This window comes from Nipponia nippon, unplaced genomic scaffold (assembly GCF_047370975.1).
Source record: "Nipponia nippon isolate SJK-2023a ecotype South Korea unplaced genomic scaffold, ASM4737097v1 scaffold_3, whole genome shotgun sequence".
Lineage (NCBI taxonomy): Eukaryota > Metazoa > Chordata > Aves > Pelecaniformes > Threskiornithidae > Nipponia > Nipponia nippon.
In genome coordinates, this window is record NW_028262347.1 from 52,977,612 (window position 1) to 52,993,815 (window position 16,204).

A 16,204-nucleotide genomic window follows, 5' to 3' on the forward strand; every position below is an offset into this window, starting at 1 on the left:
CAGATTAAATATTTGTGACTAGTTTCTCATAAATTTGCGTTTAGGGACAACAGAAAATTCCTCACATATGTAGTCTCAGAATACAGTTCATCAGTGTTTGTACACCAAAATGAAGGCCGGTCTCTGTACTAGGCAGGCTTTTAGCTCAAGCACAACATTTCATATTAACATTTAACATATTGTTAGAACAGATGGGACTAATTCCAGTCCTCAAGTACCATACTTACAGATATGTACCATGAAATAGTTTCACTTTTAGTGGTGACGGTACATGCAATGGCTTTCAACATCTGGATTTGGCCCTCTGTTCTTAGTGAGGGTAAGACTGAACCCAGTACATTGATATGTACATTGGACAAGCTCTTTTCGCTCAGACTGCTGTAGAGGGAGCTTTCCAAAGAGGCACATATACACTGGATGTCACTAACCTGAATGGCAGAGGTGGGTGGAAGGGCCTTCCACTGCATATACTGGCACCTGGATTGTCTACCAAGCGTACAGCTTGAAGTCCTGCCTGTGTGTATGTACAACCTTGTGTGGAGCAAAATTTAAAGAGAGATGGCCAAATATTCCAGAACAACCAGAGAAACCCTCACCTAAAGGCTAACTTAGCAGAACCTAGCAGACAGGCAGATGGAGCCATCCCTGATTATACCTTCAAGATACAACTGTCAAGACGGGTTTAGATGAAAACATACTCACTCTGACTCTCAACGAATCCACCATACCCAGGATGCCTTAATGAAGTCAACAGCTTGTTTGGAGATGGGTTCCTTATGAATCAATTGGTCAAGTGAAATACACAAAAAATTCTGTCGTGTTTTTCTTGCTCTTTCTTTCCTCTGTTGAGCAGTTGTTACTGTCAAAATTTTCATAAAGTCCTTTGTCAAGTGCAGGATCAGTCACCAGCCTTCAGTGCCTGTGTTTTTCTCACACGCACACACACACACACTCTCTCTCTCTCTCTCTCTCCATATATAGATATATAAACATGAAGCGGATTCCTCTAAAATCCCTTTCCACTGAAGGGGAATGAACACTGCCTCTCCAGATCTGCATGCACTTGCACAGCAGGGTGAAGAATGGTCTGAGACCTCAAGACAGAAAGACAGTGCCAGCTATTATTTACAAATGTGATATTGAGGAGTACATTAATAAGCTCTTCTGTCTCTCGACCAGCTTGAGGAATACCATGACAGAAGCATTAACTGGAGCATGTGGAATGGAATTATTTGTTAGACCTGCTGCTGTTGCAGCATGACAGGCACAATCTTCATCTCTGGCACCTACCTGAGCTCTACTTTACAGGTTTTATAGTAAGAATCCCTACTAGGATGAAAAAGATCTTGAAGCCTCAGGGCTGGATGTTCTGAGGGAGGAGAAAAAGCTTTAATAAAAATATTTTGTGTTTCCTTTTCGGTGAAACCTGGATGAATTCTATCCCAAATTGAGCCATCGAAATTTTTGTGTCTACATGATAGCTTAAGGAGACCTAGTAAAAAAAATCAATACAGCCTAGACAGTGATTCAGCTGACCATATGAATCTACTTTAATTTATCCTAAAATAAGTACCCTAATAGTCAGCCAGTCAGCTAAATTGCATTCTATGCCCCATTGACTTTAATGGCTGATTAGGTGCTTCACCTAGTTGCCCACAGATACGAATTTAGAGTCATTTGAGGTGCTGCAAATATACATTGCCTGTATTCCAACTGAAACTCCAGACAGGTATGGGTTTTCCATAGATCCTGTATGATATATTCCAGGCCTACACAGATGTCTCAGACATCTCAAGTGATTCCAGTATGTGGGCAACTGAACCGAGTCTTAAACATCTACTGACTGGTACATGTGTAGATGTCTATATTTGAACTTTAACTTTGCCCCCCTCTATGTTTGGCTAACAGGTTGGACTAAGGGCAGAGTTGGTCTGTCTCCAGAGCCACAGTCACAAAGGGTTACCGAGGTGAAGGAAAGGAAGACTCAGAAGAGAGAGAGTGACAGGGAGACACTTTGCTCAGGTAAGAAGCCAGGGCCAAACTGGCACTGAGAGGAGCTCCACAGTTTTAGTGTCAAGTTCTGTAGATCTGCCATGAAACTAAAAGCAAGTCTTGGGGTTTGCAAGTGAGGTTCAGATGAGGGGATTCAAACTTGTGGTTCCAGGCATATATTCTAAGATTTTACTAGATGTACAGAAAATCTTAAACTGCAGCTTATTCCAGCATCAGTGGGACTCATATTCCTTCTAATCTGCTAAAAATGTGGCTTGCTGCATATCACTGACTGCCAGTTTTAAGGTTGCCTTAAACAGTTCTTCATTTCTGGGAAAACTACACACAGACAATGCTCTCTAAATCTTCTTACACTTCAGACGATGCATGAGTGCCCTGATGAGTCTCTGCAGTAGGCATTATGGGTCTGGAGAGCTCAGAGCCTGGATGTTGCAAAGGTTGATCTGCTCTCCTAAGCACATTAGGAGTTGGCTTCTGAAAGTCACTAAAGTCACTACAGACTAGAACCCTTGTCAAACATTGGCCTCTTTTTCATCATCTGCAGCATGGCTAATTTAAGAAAGGTGTTGGCAGACTGACTCACTCTTTCAAGCTTTCATATAATGCCCAAATCATCACTCTCTGCACCAGGTATTTTTGGATAAAAGCTGTGGTGGTTTCTACAAGTGCAGGACTGGGAGCCAATGCACACAGAGAATTTCTTCCGGGTGCATTTCACTCTAAAGAAATAAAATTGCTTCTGTCCTTTGTACTTGATACAGAGTTTAAGATCCTCCAGAGAGATTAAAGGCAAGAAAAATTACTGGGTATTCCAGGACAGCAAATCCCAGGAATGACACCTGAGAGAGGATAATCTCCAGATAAACTCCAGCTGACTAATAAACCTCCAGACCTAGTAAAAAATGAAAGAAAAGAAAGAAAGAAAGAGAGAGAGGAAGGAAGAAAGAAAAGTCAAAACTTAACTCAAAAACTAAATCCAGAACAGGCAGCTAAGGGGAATTGAGAAGGCTGTCCATGCCTAGCACTGCGAAACCAGGTAAATACTTGTGCAGGTAAGTTCACAGGATGAATACAAATAACAGAAAATCATTAGAAGGAAAAGAAATGCATATGCAACTAAGATACTAGGTGGAAATTCAAGACATCTATATTCAATTCCTAGACATGTCACAAGCTCTGTGTTACTTACAACATTTAAGATTCATTTCAGCTGCATAAGCATCAGGACTCTAGAGTCACCTGAGATGCTCGGTGGTATCCTACCTGCACTCCAGCTACTAATCATGAAGGGTCGGTCTGTCTGTCTCTGGTCCTCAGTAATATCTGTCAGCCCTGTCTGGATCTCCTGGATCCCCTGCAGTATCTCAATTGGAACTAGAAACCTAAGTTTAAGCAACTGATTGATCTGTTAAACATTATGTGAGTAGCTATTTTAAGAACCAGTGCCCCTTATCTCAAATGTATAAGCAGTTTTAAATTCCACCCTGCAGTCACTCTATGCCTCAGTTTCCCAATAGCGAAAAAGACAGAATTTAAAAAAAAATACTTTGGTAATACTTAGATCCTCAGGCAATGCAAGCCATTTAAGTACTTGAAGGGGTAGAGGTACATGTCTGTAAGTTCACAGAAGCAATGAAAGTCTAGTGTTTAATGCCAACTCAGGTTATTAACTTACTAGTGAACAATATTTTGGAATGTCAAAAAATATAATAAAATGCTTCATATTTTTCTGTTAACCTGGTCCCTGTTTCTCTCATACAGTGTTTTATAAAACTTTTAAAGAGATACTATCTTCACCAAATTGCAATATCAAGCAAGTCATAAAATTTCAGAATCTCTTAAACGAGTAGAACAACCTATAAATAGATAGTCATATGCAGTACTTAATCAGAACTCGTCCCCACTGGGCAGTGATTTGATTTAACTGCTTTTATCTCTGTCAACCCAGAATGGAGTCTTTGATGAAACTCCAGAGTTGTAGAAAGCTGCATGCAAGGACCTAGTGACCTCGCACACTTGTATATTTTCATCTGTTTCTCTGCAATTTAACTTTTTTTTTCTCAGCATACTGAGTGATGTAGGCCTGCAAGTCTGCATAAAGATTATAGCTTGTCCCAGGGATATCCATGGGACCTATGCATCAAAAGGTGTTCATGGATTCATTGTTTCCTTATTGTTTATATCTAGTTTATATACTGCAATTTACGACTGATCTAATTGTTTTCTTGCACTTTAGAATTAGTTTAACTGCAAAATCACTTTTACATTATGAAACTGCAGTATCATCTGCATCTTCAAATATAGAGTATCTCTGCACCAAGTCACTACAAATTTTTACATCTGAAGGACACTGCAGCCTATTACACAACAAATTATCAAAGTTAATAATGACTGCATATATATATATATATATACATACTCAAGTACGATTCTATTCCTACAAGCACACGTGAACCAAGTCTTAGGACTGAATCTGCCTTGGGCCTACTAAATATTACACAAGTGTCATTCCTGCACGACACTAATAGTAGGTAGGAACTGCATTCGCTATGGGTGGAAATACGTGGTATGTAGAAATAAAGTAGTTCATGAAAACACAACTAATTTTTTAATACTATGTTTCAACCTATTTTTAAAACATATATATTGATGAACTATGGAAAAAATATTCATACTGTGAAGTTAATAGGAAACAGGCTGTTTCTTGCTGTAAAGTCCACACACCTCAGGTAACATAAACAAATCTTCCTAATTCTAAGCATAGTCTAGTGACTACCTTTCCTAATGCTCAAGGGGGACTAAACACAAGGAGTTAATTTCTATGATCTAATGAATGATTAACCATGAAATCTTTTTATCTGAAAAACACCTTTTTATTAGAATGCTAATTTAATTAATAGAATTTTGCTGTTGAGAGTAGTATAAATAGGATACATTTGTTCTCAGATGTATGTTATTCCATGGACATTAATTATATCATTGTGATATTCCCTCTCCTGAACGTCTAGTAAGACCTGTACTACTAAATCATACTTAATAGGAGTGTGATGGTTGTTGCTTAGGCAACAGAATGAATAAATGCAGGTCAGAATGTGCTTCTAGAAAAACAAAAGCAGGAATATGATACAGAATAAAGAACAAATATGTCTAACTGATTTTTACTGGATTGAAGTATTAGAGTTGTTCAATGTAAAGTAGCTAACCTCTCTGAAGCATTTGATTTAATAAGCTTGTAAAATTTAGCTTAATATGCAAACCACTTTAATAAAGGTAAAGCAGTTCTCTCATATTAAGGAAGACTATAACACATTTAAGTTTGGAGTAATCTGAATTTTTCTCTTAGCACAGCAGGTCTTTCTTCTCTCATTTTCCTATATACTTTCCAAGTTTAATTTTCTCTTCAACATTTTGGCTAGAATGGAAAATATTTTTAAAAACACTCATTTAATTTTTCAGGAGAGGTTTTCCTTACTTATGCTGATATATTCAAAATATTCAAAATACTTCTGCTGATATATTCAAAAGAATATAAAGAAACTGATGTTTTCTGATCATTTTTATTTCCAATAAAATATGGGAACTATTCAATTTCTGGTACAAACAAAAACTGGAATGTGTAACAGCATGATGAACAGTGTGAAATCAATAAATTAGGAATTATTAAATTACTGAAATGATACATTTTTTATTACTAGGCCATTTTCCAGCTTTTTGCTTATTATTGGATTTAAGAGTCTAATCTTCCATTCACATATGCATGCTACCCCAACTAATATTAAGAGTAATTATGTATTTTACCTGCGATATATATTTAAAACCAAACCACGTCAGAAAAGGCTTAAATTAAAATGACCGGAAAACATTAGCTAACACACAAGTATGCAGGCATAACTTAATCTGCCTGATACCTGAAAAGTTTGATTTGCGTCTTGAATAATAGACTCTCGTATATAATTTTTATGTTTACTTAAGTATACTAATAAGAGATGTAGGAAATTAAAGTCTTATAAATTCCCCAAGAACGTGGTTCAGGCCCCTTCAGAGCCAGGGGATGACTGGAATGCCCTCCAGGGCAGTTTCTTTGGCTTCTCTGGTGCTCATCATTCACCTGTGGTAGGTGTACCCCTCTGCATTTGTTATGCCACCTACAGCCTCTTGTGAACAATTTCCCTCTGTAATCTCTTTAAGACTAAACGATCATCTATTTATGCAACTAACGCCACAACATAGATAAGAATATGTGGTTACATTTTGGGAAACCGTAGCTTGAAATGCATTTTTGATTTTTTTTTTTTTATGTTGCTAGGCTGACAGCAGACCCTTGCAGCTTTGTTTTCGAGAATATTTAAAGGTAAAGATTCTAATGATTTTTACTGATATAAGCAAAAGATCACATGGCAGCCATGTAAAACCAGTAAGAAATCTCTACACTGTTATAATGTGGAAATGGCAGAGATCTGTGCCTTCATTTTCTGATCAGTAACCCATAGGCATATAATGATGTTGGCAAAAGAAATCAAATAGGAAAAACACAACTCGTGATGATTTTATAGTCATAATATTCATGCTGTTTCATTTCTGTTTCTTATATGCCAGGTGGAAGTTATGAAAAGTTAGAATTGTTACAAGATATACATGGTTACTAAATATCTTAAAAAAGGGGTGATTAATAATATTTTAAGCTCTGATACTTTATAAGAAATGTGGTCAGGATTTTTGCAAGATGTTCAAGTAATGGGAATACTGGAGCAGGTAGAAAAGTGATTATATAACAACCTTACAAGTAAGCTTCTCTCTTTACTGTCAATATTCATTTCAACTGAAAGTTTGTGCATGACAGGTCTATGTTAGTTTACACCACATGGTAATACTGTAAATTCTGAAGTATATAAAATTTTATTTCATTCATATGTTCCTGACAAATGCCTAGAGTTAAAACATGAAAATGGAACTATCAAAAGGAATGCATTACTTTTTCACACAGGGCATAAGTTTCAACAAGTGAATCCCATAGCCTGATTATCTAAGATGCAAAAACATTTAACTGAGGCATTCAGAATCACTTGCAGAGAGAGCACACTTCATTAAATAATTTTCTGGTATTAAAATACCTCTCAATGCAAGAGGCATTGCATGTTATTTAATTATTATTACAATGATATTAATGTTTAAATAAAAGTAATAACGTGATGTATTGGAGATAGGGGTGTTGACAGCTTTTACATACTGTGAAAATCCTGCAATGGATTAGAAGAACTGTGCATTTTTCTTTTTTAATCTGAAGACTGATGAGGGGGAGAGAGAGCCTTAATATTCAGTTTTTCTTTTACCATATTTCTGGCTAGAATATTTTGTAACGTGTACACTTTGGAAGTTTACACAAGGACAATTTATATATTAATTTAGCTAGACATAGAAAAGTGAAACACTAAACAGATCTTCTTAGTGCAATGCAGAATCGCTCTAAGGTTTTTATGAGCACATAAGAGACAGACAAAAAAGGCAGCTACAGTGTATATACACAGCTATGCACAGAAGATTTCTTACCATAAATTGCACATTGTCAAATCCATTAGCCAGCAAGTGGTTTTCATACTGAGGTAGCCCAATATTTTCCAACCATTGTCCCACTGTCTGGACAGGGCATCGGGGTCCTGTAGGAGGGTGAAGAGGGAGGCGTTTAAGCAACGAATAACCATCCACTGGATAATAGCGGTAGTCCTGGGCTGAGAGGTGGCATTGCCACATCGTGTTCCTGGGAAAGTTGGTATCAAAGGAGCCCGCCAGCTTGACAGATTAATGTTTTCAGCAAGCAGAAAAGTCAGAAGTAAAACATAGTTTACAGGGCAGTATATAGCGTAAGATCTGATCCTAGCTCTACATTTCTTAGTTATTAATCTTTACTACAGACCAGTACGTCATACAGTAGGGGGAAAAAAAAAAAAAAGCGCATATCAAGCTGTCAGCTAAGCTGTTCTCCGTTATATGTGATTGTTGGAATACTCCACAATGAGCAATGCACTGCCAGCAGCAAGAATTCTTTTTATCAAGTACTCCTACACTCATCAGTATGCAGCTCCATGCTTCTTGCTCCCCCTCGCTCTCTCCCCTTCATTACCCAGCCTAGGCTACACCTCGCATTTTCAATAATAGCCATCAGATAAGGCAGATTTTTTTTTTTGTCTGCAAGCTGTAAGCCTGCTGCTGCTGCTTCCTCCTACACACCCATCCAAGCGTCAATCTTGAATGATGAGAGCAGTCAAAACAAATGCAGAAAATAGCAAGATTCAAAAGCAACCTAGAGCACTTAAATCTGAATAGAATCTTCATACCAGTTACGCTTTACATATCTGTTTGTTGTAGATTTTTACGTTTCACAAGACATTAAGAAATGCAATACATAAACCATAGCCTATGGCATGCTTTACTATGCCTTCCCCTTTCCCCTTTTAATACAAGATAGGTAGTGGACTGCATCTCTTCTTATATAATAGCAAAAACCTTTAATGAATTGATAATGAATACATTTCACAGTTTCTCTCCTGTAGTACAGCAAAAGACATAAACGGCACAACAATTTTAGTCAAAGTAATTAGATTATCTGCATGATTTCTTCAACCGTAAAATATTATAAGACACAAGAAAACCTTCATGCCAACATATAATAATTCAACTTGAAAAGGTCACCATTTCAAATGAATAATTAAAAGAATATTTTTACTAAATAAAATTTTAAGTTCATATCCTTTCCTTACAAAAATGTGAATGATAGCAGGCAGACATATAAGATTCGCATGATTTCTAGAGAGGATGTATATTTTATCAACTATAACTGGAAAAAATTAATAAAAGATGATAAATTTAAAACGAAAGCAAAGTTCATTTTCTGCACAGGAAGCCAAATACCTCATGATGTATTTTCCATCAATGTTCCATTTTTGAGAGAGTTTCTCTCAAGATGGAAATATTTTACACCTTTGCTCTGAGAGGAATGTTTGTTAAACTTTTGCTTTTCATAACAGGATCAAAGGACTTATCAAAAAGGCAGAAAATGGGTATATTCAGGGTATAATTCTAAGAAGAATCCTGTCCAGTAGAACTTCATTTATTGAACATATTAATTTTTTTTGTTTTGTTTTTTTTTTGTCCACTGTGAATCTCAAGCAATGACCATCTCTAATGAGGACTGTAATTCCAGGCACAAGGAAATTATAGATATCTGTCAAGGCCATCATTTGGGATTGATGATACTATGGCAGAAAACTGTTTCATAGAAATCCAAACCTACAGTCTGACCAACATGTTATGATACAAAGTTTCTGCAAGTGACATGCAGAGGCTCCCTGAGCAGTTGCAGAACAGACTCTTAGCTGGATATTTAAAATTAACAATATTATAAGAGTTTCAACTCCAACATGACTAGTCCTTGGACTACAACTGGATGACCTTTCACTCTGATATTGCTGCTTGGATTTGTGGAACATCTAATGCAAACTGAAGTCCATAATGATTCTGTAGAATAATTTTAATTAAGCCATAGAAGATCTTTCATGAGGTTGGAAAGTTGCCTAAGGTCTGTTATGAGAGCTTACGTTACTCCAGGTCTTCTTACTGATTTGATACATGACTACATGAAGTTCATTACATCTCTCAAAAAAGTACTGAAGGCTTATCAGGCACTGGTAAATCTGTAATTGCTGAAGAAACTTTTAGGAGTTTTCTCAAGTATTTAATCCTGACTTTGTCTCCCCCTTTCCCCCATAAGCAGAAAAGTTGATATTGGAAAGAGACCTAGTGAAGCATAATCCCACTCCTTGAAAGGATCATGCATGATTGACTCCTGTATTTCCCATACACGCATAGACACAAATGTCTCTGCATCTTGTGTCCCCCACCAACACAAATGTTCTGCCCACAATAAGGCACAGCCAATAATCAATATACCAGTTTCATGCTCAAACTGCTTCTTCCTTACCTTACTATAAACAGCATGGAAGTTATGCTGCCAGTGATGAGAAGTGCTTCGCTCAATGCCTAGCAACAGTGTAGGCAAAATTCAGGTTTTGAGTAGCTCCCCAGACACATTTCCTCATGTAGCTGTTGGTACTGTGTCTAACTATCTCCATGGTCCCAGCACTGGATGATTATAGCACTGCTGGTCCCACTGCACACTCTCCTCCAACTCTGTCCCCTGCCAGCACAACTACATGTCTGAGCCCATCAACAAAACATAAGGTTGTTCAGCAACGGGAAAGAAAATAAGGAGAAACACAGTCAGCTTACCACCTTGTCTTCATCCCTGACTATCATCTCATTGCTAGAGTACCCTGTTATCTGCAAGACTTTTTTTCCCTCCTTCTTCCACCAAAGGTAGTAGTAAGGCAAAGGCAAAGGCAGGCACAGAGCAGAGCCAGGAATGCGGGGATAAGAGTCAAGTCTTTCATTATGGGAACTTGCAGCTCTTTAGAACTCCTTGTTCTTTGCCAGTCCAGGAGACTTATCTTAGGGGGGCTCCTTGGACAGTTTTTCTGAGCCAGTGCAAGTGGAACCTGGAGCAGATGCTATTGCTTTGAGACTAGAAGGCTATCTCTTCATTTTGCTAGTCTATGATTCAGTGTCAGCCCCAGCAGTGTGCTGCTGCAGGCAGTGCCTACTTTGCCTAGGCCTAAAGCTGGTCCTGACATTGAAAAATGTCGTACAGACTGTATGAGATGGTCTCACCTGCAACACATTTACATACTACTATACTTTCCTATGATTTCAAAGAACATAAATCCCATGATAATCCTCCTGTGATACCACAAACAAAAAAGATGTACCTATTGCTGCATGGGAAAACTGACGCAGTCTCTTACTCTTACTCTTACTCAGACTCTTAAGAAGTCTCTTACAGGGATGGCAATACTTGTTTTTTTTCTTCTCCAAGGCAATAGAAGAAGCACATTGAAGTGATGTCTGCAAGAAAGATGCCATCTGGTATGGTATACGGTAATTTCTACAAGACGTCTCGTTCCCAATGAGACTCAGAATATCTTTATTGTGGGGTTTGGAATTGACTGAATCTGTGATATCAGAAAGCACATGATTTCAAACATGTTGTAAGGCAGATTTGCTCTAAATGCAAAGGAATTTACGGTCTCTATTTTATTGTCTCTACTGTTAACAATGTGGATTTTTCTCTCTTGATTTTTCTTTCTTTATTTTTCAAGTGAGGAAAAGAAAGAAATGCAGTGATTATTTGTAGAGGAGGTGCTCCCCCAGTCATCATGAGTAGATTATTATAAACCATTTTCTTAGGTAGGTCAATACCTGTTGATTGCTAAACACTTCTGGTGTTAAGGAATCAAAAACTGGAGAATTTTAGTAGCTACTGACCAAGAAATTTCTGAGTGGAGACTATACCACAATATGAAAGGATGAACCTTTTAAGTTGGCAGCCAATTTAGCAGAGCTCGAGAAGACATTGATGCTAAAGTAAGTAAGGTAAACTTTTTTTTTTAATTAAAGCTTTCAGCCTTGTCCAACACTAAAAGCGATGTAATTTTCCTCTCTGTATTTATGATTTCAGCCCAATAAAAAAGTTATGTCTCGACATTGCGACAGAATTTGTGCTACAGCAGAGTTAGTGTGACTGGGTATTCTAGTGAATAAACTAATCTAACGACACGTATTCCTGGAGAGGAGTTAAGAATAGCTAGGAGAGGATGCTGTATGAGAAAAACTATGCCTAACATCCAGCAGACCAATATAATTAAAGTTAATTACGGAAGAAGTGTAGTAGGTTCCAAGAAGTGTATGCAAGGTTCTGCTTTATCTATCTTATGCATTTCAGTTATATTAGGCTACTTAAAATGCTTAGATTTTAAATGATCTTTTTCATAAAACTCTGAAAAACCTGGATGCCTTACATAAAATCTGTAACTTCTGTCAGCAGCCTAGCTCTTTGGATGATAACGTCACTTTGGATGATTGTGTTTGGTGATGCTGAATATTTTCCTGAAAGTACTTTTAGAGACATTTTTCATGGCATATACAGAAACAAACCAAAATCAGTCGAAACAGCTTGAATTTAAATAACACTATCTAGTATTTATAATCTAAAGGTTACATTCCATTGCTTATGTGTGGCTCAGAACACACAAAAAAAATTCTCAGACCACAGCTAATGCAAGCTAATGGAACAACCTTCATTGACTAGGAAAATCATCCTTGCAGTTCTTTTCTGATTTTTATACCAATATTTATTGTAACTCTACATTACCACTATGTAAGTACAACAACTGTATCTATAATAACTATAACTATAAAGTCAGCAAAGACAATTCATTTTACTTGACAGATGATTTGTCAACAGTGAACTGTACTTTGTGAACTGCACCGGCCTTTCTATGAGTTCGTGTTTCTGACTATTGATGTATTATTTACCCAGAAACAGCTCAGTCGAAGTACTCCACTCCATCATGAAACATATATTTATTACAGACACTTCAAAGTTAGGATATTTTTCATGTTCAGTTGATTGCTTTGGCAACTTCGATTTAGTCTCCTTCAGAACCCATCCTGTTCAGTGAATGAAGGACAGACCTTACTGGAAAATTAAAAGATCTGTTTCCTAGAGCACAGCCACTGGACTAGGACTCAGGGCACCTTGTTCTATTCAAGACTGTCAATACTATGATGCTGAGCAATATATATATGGTGTATGGTAACATATATCACCATATAGCAAGATTTCTTGAGATACAGTTAGTCTTTCTAGATTCTGATTTTGTATTTTAAATGAATAAATTGGGGGGGGGTAATTTCTTTCTAAAGACAACAGGAGAATAAAACTATATTATATAGCATTGTAATAGTCATGACTTTAGTCAGATTTATATCCGTAGCCTACAGGACAGAAATACAACATGCAACCTACTGAATTGCAAGAATTAGTTAAGAACAGGTGGATGTTTCACTGCGAGACCACAGGATCAACTTCATTGGATCACACCACAGCTTCATGTAGCTTCATCTGGCTTCACCCATTCACCAGCTTCATTCACAGTGGCTAGTGACGCTACAGAAGAGCACAAGGATAAGAAGGACATGCAGTGATCCTTTCCTAGCATTTTACCAGTTTCCAGCAATTTGCTGCTCAATGCCTTCCTGAAAGAGAAAAAGCATCTTTTTGCTTAATAGTCCTTCATGGATTTTTCTGCCATAATTTCGTCTAATTTTAGAGATAAACTAGACAGTTTGGTGGTTGATGAAATATGCTGGGAGAAAGAGGGTTGCAGGGAGAACTGGATTCATTTTCCACCCTCCCGCTGTAACTCTGTTCCATGCGAAATGGAGGAAATGAAGGGAATGTGACTCTGCTTTTTGGATGCCACCACAAGAGTAACAGGTTCCTGTAACCTTGTATTGCACTTAGGAAAGACACAGTTAAGATGAATTCAGCTGCTTTTTTTCCCCTCTTCACGAGCACTGAAGGAGCTCCTACTGCTGGAGGCAGTGGGGAGCAGGTGATATGAATCCAAATCTCAGTGGATCCCCACTATACTATGAGATTATTCTATCTAATACAAAGTCCTTTGGTAGGACAAAGAGCTTTCAGTTGCCTGTCATTTTTTCAGGAATCATATTCACATCCAAGGGGTAAATGTGTACATCCTTATTCTGGCTTCAATGAAAGTTACATTTTCTGAAAAAAGGAGTTAGTTTTTTAGAGCAATTTCTGTGCTTGCCTCGGGAACTTTTACAGGATAATAGTAACACTACACTCACCACCTATGAGTAATCATTTTCACTGTTTTCATCTAACAAGAAAAAAAAAAACCTGAAAATTTACGTGACACCATGACCAATCAAAATATTTTATTTAATTCAGTAAGGATTTTAGACTACTGTTAAAAACTAGTATACTAAGTGTATATATATATATAAATGTATACTACATAGTCTTGCTAAAAATACTATGCAAGCCCAACCCTTTATGCTATAATGCCTGGCACCATAAAACCAAATTTATGTAATTTCAAATTTGAGCAAATCTTTGTACAGCTCTGTGCTAAGCAACACTGGACTAGCAAACAAGCAGAACTGGGTAACAGAGAAATATTTGAAGTAACTGTTCAAAACAGATTTGACAGAACACTCACTGCACAGAGATATCTCAAGAAGTTAAATACAGCCGTTAAATAAATGGTAACCGTAATTTCATAGATTTGGTAACTGCTGCAAGGTCCTGTGGAGAGCTGTGGAAATGAGACGCCTGTACTGACACTGTAGTAAACTATCATATCTTTGAAATTATGAATATTGAAAGTATACGTGATGGAAGGTTAAGGATTTCTCCTGGGGTTATTTTACAAATCAGATTCAACCTGAGACAGTGTGGCACTTTGTCTTCTGTTTTCTTTTGCCTAGTTGGGCTCAGAGGCTTCCTTGCCCCCAATGCACCAGATTTTAGAGTGATCTCCTCCTTTGAACAACTGATCAGCTGAATTCCCTTCTCTCCTTCCTGTTCTTTCTAGCTTCATTTTATCATTCCTTTTCTACACTCCCTATTTATCTCACTTCTTATTCTCCTTGCAAGTTGTGATCATTTGCTCCTTTGTCATCCTTCATCTGCAGCTACAACAATCTGTTGTTTTGTTTCACATCTGCCTTTTTCCCTTTACTTATTTTTTTTCTCTCACTTCCCCTTTCAAGCCTTTTAAAACAGGTTAAAATGTTCATTTTAAAATTAAATTACTTATCTGAGATTAGATTACCCCCTGAGATTTGTCTAGAGTTGAGACTAGGTTGGATTTAGGTATTTGAGGTAATCCTAATTTACCTTCAACATTTTTCAAGATTAGATACCGGACAATATCTGCTACATGCATTAGCTCTTCAACGTTAACCAGCAGCTAATTGTAAAGATGATACTCTAAATCTGTACTAGAAAAAGTATGTTTAAATGGGAGCAAAGGTAACCTGAAGCTCTTTACTAAAAATTAACACTGAACTACCCCTCACCTAGTTCTTTCCTAGAACATTCAAAATCTCAGAAAATAATAATATATAAATCAGAGACAACTTACCACATTTCACTGATACAATAAGACGAAATTATAATAATTAATAAAAACCAAAGGTGTCAAGGCTCTGAGGGCACCAATGGGCCTTGCTGTCCAGGCCCAGCATCAGCCCAGGCCTCCCCCACCCTGCCCATGGCCCAGGGCCCCATTTCAGCTCAGCCTGGGGCCGTCAGTCCCTGCCCCAGCAGTGCCAGTCTCTGGCCCTGCCTCTGGTCCTAACTACTGGATTGATGCTGGACCTACACTGTAGGTACTTGTCTCCTGGATGGACCCCTCAGACATACATAGTGGTTTTTTTCCAGTCCTATCTGCAGCCCTGCCTCCTGCATAAACTATGAACCTATGTTACAGCCTTGTCGTCATTCCTATCTCTGACCCAATCTCCTTTTGCTCCTGGCTGGGCTCCCTCAATGAACCCCGGACCTGAGTCATCTGTCAGGGGCCTATCTGGGGTGGTCAACGGAGCATGTTACCAGTACCTGGCTCTGCCCACTGGGTGCAGACCCCATGGGACTGTGCCCCATGGGTGAGGGCATGGCTCATGGCCATTAGGGAACAAACAGCCCTCTACGCTCCCTGACAAAACGTCAGGTTCTCAATAGGAACTTGCTTTATTACATAAAAACTCTATAACCACCTTCTGTAATATTTATCCCCCACTAACACAGGCTCTGCAACACCCAAAGAAAACTGCAGCATCTTTCAATGAATAATAAAGATGTTACTTGAGTGGGTGGCATGCTGGCACAGCTCTGGCAACTCACTGGACTGTTTGCATATGGATGAGGTTATATAAACCCTGTTCATCCTGTCTGTGAGCTCCCTCATGCTGACTGCTCGACTCTCACTCTCCCACCTCTGGAGTAAGAACTCTGAACTGGCCTCCCCTACCCACAGATGGAGCCTAGGATCCTGTTTCAGGAATTTGTGGTGATGCCTACAGACAGTGCAAACACCTCTCATGGCATTGTACTTAGTCCTGCATGCCTTTTTGTTTTAGAGATTGGAATGATAGAAATGCAACTTTCCAGACAAGTTTAATGAACTGTACTCCAGGCATCATTCCTTCCATCGTTCGTTTGTCAAGGCTAATGGATCTCAGCAAGAGCTCAAGTGGTCCTACA

The 16,204-nt window shown here is 38.1% G+C and overlaps 1 protein-coding gene across 5 annotated transcripts in view; it reads right to left on the bottom strand.

The window, feature by feature from the left end:
• Nucleotides 1–16,204, bottom strand: part of ANKS1B (ankyrin repeat and sterile alpha motif domain containing 1B) — a 441,565-nt gene that overhangs the window by 192,232 nt on the left and 233,129 nt on the right. For 4 of the 5 annotated variants that reach the window (XM_087765654.1, XM_087765653.1, XM_087765652.1 and 1 more), the window contains one exon: nt 7,561–7,667. In XM_087765654.1, the coding sequence (XP_087621780.1) occupies nt 7,561–7,667 (107 nt within the window). Of the gene's footprint in view, nt 1–7,560; nt 8,018–16,204 lie in introns of those variants that run through there. The other variant, XM_087765655.1, reaches the window with a different exon arrangement.